Source organism: Festucalex cinctus, chromosome 4 (genome assembly GCF_051991245.1).
Source record: "Festucalex cinctus isolate MCC-2025b chromosome 4, RoL_Fcin_1.0, whole genome shotgun sequence".
In the NCBI taxonomy this organism is placed as follows: domain Eukaryota; kingdom Metazoa; phylum Chordata; class Actinopteri; order Syngnathiformes; family Syngnathidae; genus Festucalex; species Festucalex cinctus.
The window spans coordinates 15,369,084-15,373,811 of record NC_135414.1 but is presented as its reverse complement, the minus strand read 5'-3'; the positions used below and the strand labels follow the sequence as shown (position 1 = coordinate 15,373,811).

Genomic DNA, 4,728 nt, shown 5'->3' with positions numbered 1-4,728 from the left:
AGGATGATGGGACGTTGTAGCAACTAGATCGATGCCATCTGTATTTAATTTCCGTGTAATTGCAGTTATACTCTGCCGAGGGGAATTGGTTTGGTTTTTATTAGTAAATCTTTCACTTTGTGACCAATTACTTTATTATATCGGCGAAATATTCAACCTGTTGCTTGGTCCAGCGTCGTTGGGAATTGTAGTTCTTTGCCGTAAACGGAAACTTCACCACATACGTCATCAATCGGTCATGCAGTAGCTACTAGCAACACCTCGCAACAGATAAAGCTTGGTAATTCGATATAACAAGTTGAAAAGATGTTACCAAAATGTTATCGGTGTTAGACGTGTATAAGTTGTGATTTGTGTCAATATCGCTGATGCGTACCGTATGTATTTAAACGCGTCGCTTGTTCTACTCAGCTCGTCATAATCGTGTAACGTTATGAATCCAGAACTTCTCTCAAATATATACATCAACCAATTAAGCTTTTATCGGGCAAGTTAGAGCAAGAACGGTCGTGATTGATGACAAGAACGTATACTGTTACTCACGCAACAGTTTTAAGGAATATGTTTCCATATTTACGTAATTGTGCATTATTAAATCGCAGGCATGGCGAAAGTGAGGACGGAGGAGGACATAGTTTCGGAGTACCTGGCCCAGAACCGGGAGGTGGCCCAGTGGGTCGACACTTTAAGAGGCTACTGTGAAAACAACAGACAGTGGTTTGCTCGCAGAGAATTCATCCTTAAAAACATGGACGCATACCCTGCAGTGAAACCAGGAGTCTCCAACAGCAGTCTGGACCGGCTGCTTTCCCTCTCCATGGTTTGGGCCAACCATGTTTTCCTCGGCTGCAGGTAGGACACCCAACACAAACGCGACTAGTACAAGCAGGGGTTTAATATCTTCCCTCCCATTTTCTAAGCTATCCACAGGCTGTCATGGACAAAATAAAAGAGATGGGTGAAGGAATACTTGTCCAAGATCCTCCAGTGCATCAAAGTATACACAAGGAAAAGTGCAGTACCTCATTAGGTAAGACAAACTTGATTTCAAAACGTTTTGCAGATGTTGAGTGTGGTGTGAGGTAGAAAGTTGTGAACAGAAATTTTGCCAGTGTCTTAACATACCTCAAAGCTCAAGAATTAGAAGACACATTACACACCATATGAGTTTTTGACAGTCCAGAACATGCTATAGTTCTTCCTGTTGAATATAGACGTGTATACCCTCGGTTTACGCGAGTACTACTGTGTTTAAACTATGGCTGAGGGCCATCTGCGGCCCGCTGTTCGTTTTCTAGTGGCCCTCAGCCTGTATAGAAATAATTTTCGACATGGCCTGTGACCTTATTGGGTGAGAGTGTTGAAAAAGTGGCGCATGGGTGGGACTCACATCCTTGATGATGACTACTATAATAATACTTTTGACTTTAAAAAAACAAAAAAAAAAAAAAAAAAAAAGCTTTTTAAGGTATGCAAATAAACAATTTACAATTAGGATAGTTAAAATTTCACTTTTTATTTCGGACAAGAAACTTTCATGTTCGGACAAGAAACTTTCTTTTTTTTTTTCTCCAATGTTACTTTAGGGGCTCCGTTAAAAAAAAAAAAAAATAATAATAATAAAATAAAAGTGAAACAAATTGCTTGACCCTTTAAATGGCAAAGTGGCCCCTTGCATCCTTTGATTTTCCTGTTTGTGGCCCTCAAAGGAAAAAGTAAAGAGTTTGGACACTGGATTAATGAATTAAATGAAGCGAGTCAGATTCTTTTTTTTTTTTCTTTTTTTCTTTTTTTTTTTTGTCCCATCCCATGACAAAAATACATTTTACTATTAACTTTACGCTTTGAATAGCAGTGCAGATTTATTCAGGAAGAAAACCGATGGTGCATTCATTGTTAAAAAAAAAAGAAAAAAAAAAGAAAACAAGCAAAACAATTTTATTGACTTAGTAACTTAAACAAACCTCATTTGTTTAAAAAAAAAAATCTTATTTTTTTTTTCCCCCCATCCCATGACAAAAATACATTTTACTATTAACTTTATGCTTTGAATAGCAGTGCATTGGATTTATTCAGGAAGAAAACAGATGGTGCATTCATTGTTTAGAAAAAAACAAAAACAAATAAAACATTTTTTTGACTTAGTAACTTTAACAAAGCTCATTTGTTTAAAAAAAAAACAAAAAAACAGTGGAAAGGTCCTTTGTATATTGCCTGTGAAAAGGGACAGTGTCCTGTGAGCTTTTCATCCTTTCCATTCACGTAACGCTTCCGTGTTTACTGTTTACACGCCCACCCTTGAAGTTGCAGGCTCATTAAATGTTTTCTCTTTTTTTCTTGCCCATCTTGCGAAGGACCTCCCGATGACAACTGCGCCAAACGAGCCAGATACGCTCCTAATGAGCCCGAGGCTCGAGCGGCCGGGAAAGCGTCGGCACGACCTACGAGTCAGAAATCCGGGCCGGCCCTGCAGGCTCCGGCGGAGCACCAGCCTTTCTTCAATCGCCTCTACAAGGCCGTGGCCTGGAAGTTGGTGTCGGCGGGGGGGTTCGGCCCCAACCTGGACCATTTTGAAATACTCTGCAGCTGCGTGGAGTCATGCAAGCGCACACTGACGTGCGTCTTTGTGCCGCTGAAGGACATCGCCGGCCTGCCGGCAAGTCGCGCGCAGAGGGAAGGCCACGTGTGCGAGATCCGCTGCCAGACGGTCTACATGGGCACGGGCTACGGGCGCGACGAGCCCGCCGCCCGAGCCATGGCTTCCAAAGAGGCGCTGAAAGTCTTTCAAGGCAGAAAAGTGACGGTCAAAATCGCCAGACGGCGGTACAACGGGAGGGACGTGGAGGATTTATTGTTGATGGATGAGCAGCCTCGCATTCAGGGCTTCCCCCCCGCGATCAGCTACCCGTTTCAGGACGAATGTGCGGGTGACGCTTCTTTGTAAACCGGACCGACTTGTGATTTCGGACCTGTTGTCATGGAGAACATGAGCATCTACTGAATGAAGCACTGAAGAAAGATACATCGGTTTGGGGACCACGGCGTTGCACAGATTAACATCTCACATGGATGTCATTTAGAATTGCATCCCAAGCAGGAAGGTTCACATTTCACAAGTTTTGTTGTGCACTTTTTTTTCAAGCGGGCCCAAGTTCACTTTTGTCAGCCTTCCTTTGTTCAAGTTAGCAGCGAAAAGAAATTGATTTCACATTCCTCACAGTAGCGACTTTACTTTTGACACAGGCCAACAACACATATTTATGTTTTAGTTTTTTTTTTATTATTGATATGAAACAAATATCAAGCTGCAGTGAAAATATTCATTCATTCATTATTTGCCTCTTATCATAGCACACCAAGCAAAGCACCAACACGTCCTGGGCATTTTTGCTTGAGAAATGAATAATAATAATATAAAAAAAAATATTCATCACAATAGTCGATCTTTAACTCTTTTCTTTCAGGTAAATCTTGTTGCTCTGCATTGACGTTTGACTGTTAGACATCAATATTTGCGTCACACTGCCCATGGTTTAAGTTTTCATGGGTTTGAGGTTGTTTCATTTGAAGCATATTCATTTGCTGAGATTGTTAAAACTATTGCATATGCTGGATCTGTGACGAACCCTCATACATACTGCTTGCTCATAGTTTACTGTCGTAATACTGCCTAGAGATGAGGCAAGAGTTTTATTAGAATTCAATACTGAGTTTTCTGAATTCTGAAACTTTTTTTTTCCCCCATTTGTGTCAGGATGTGATAATTTTGGAAAGTTAAATGCTGCTGTGATTGGTGTGTTTGAGTTGAGCAGCAGGTTTATAGTGAAGAGCAAATTATCATCACCTCCTTATGTTTCTGAAAGTTTACAGCAATGGTTCATTGCTTCGTTTTCATTTTCAATAAACGTTCAAACTCACTCGAAGTTGACTTCTGGTGTGTCTTCTGTCTGGTTTTGCTCCCTCACCAAATAAATGTCAGTTAACTCAATCTTTAAGACAATTTAAATGGTAAACAGACAAGACTCAGTCAGCCTTCACCAGTAGTTTCTATCTGTCTGATTTTAAATTTCTTTGAAATGTTTTACTTTTTGCATGCTGCTCTCGTTTTACCACCATATTATGTTTATTTATTTATTTATTTATTTGTTCTAAGAGATATTATGTTTAATTAACTGACATTTGTGTATCTGAATAAAAACAAAAACAAAAATTTCTTTCACTAGTCAAACAAGGTTATGAAGAGTTAAATCATCCATGCTGCTGCACACTGACATGTTCGATTTAATACTGTACATCGTCTTTTAACAATTTAGACAAACCCTGGTCACGATTGTTAGCTACCGCTATGAATTACCTGGCTGTACCTTAAAAAAAAATCAATTTTAATTTGTTTGTTATGACTACAGAGAGTTGGAGATGGTACCCAGTATGACCACTAGAGGGGAGCATTGCTTGCATGTGTATAATAATTACGTACAGTACAAAATTTGGGACTTTTTGACTCTAAATTCAATGTCTGTGCTTTAAGTAACATTTTTAACTGCCTTACAAATATAAAGACAATTTAATCACTGTATAATAAAAAGTGAAATAAACCACTCATACTTGAGAGACACCACACAGTTAGGCAGTAGTTACAGTTAGTACAATAATAGCAGTTAGTACAATAATGCTTGCAAAAACAAGTCTACAAAACAGGTGGTTTGGCAGTCTGTGGGAAAAAAAACG

The 4,728-nt window shown here is 39.5% G+C and overlaps 1 protein-coding gene across 1 annotated transcript; it reads left to right on the top strand.

Moving 5' to 3' along the window:
• Window positions 1-16: 16 nt before the first annotated feature.
• cdkn2aip (CDKN2A interacting protein) lies at window positions 17-3,923 on the top strand. Its single transcript, XM_077519191.1, has 4 exons — window positions 17-280; window positions 603-852; window positions 921-1,030; window positions 2,355-3,923. Exons 2-4 carry the CDS (start codon window positions 605-607, stop codon window positions 2,942-2,944), a joined length of 948 nt encoding a protein of 315 aa, XP_077375317.1. The 5' UTR covers window positions 17-280; window positions 603-604; the 3' UTR covers window positions 2,945-3,923.
• The last annotated feature ends 805 nt before the right edge of the window (window positions 3,924-4,728 follow it).

Bases quoted from the DNA above. Each gene is read 5' to 3' on its own strand.
- cdkn2aip (XM_077519191.1), top strand. From the start codon at position 605: ATGGCGAAAGTGAGGACGGAGGAGGACATAGTTTCGGAGTACCTGGCC. The intron at 853-920 runs GTAGGACACCCA...CCATTTTCTAAG, and splicing joins CATGTTTTCCTCGGCTGCAG to CTATCCACAGGCTGTCATGG. The intron at 1,031-2,354 runs GTAAGACAAACT...CATCTTGCGAAG, and splicing joins AAAGTGCAGTACCTCATTAG to GACCTCCCGATGACAACTGC.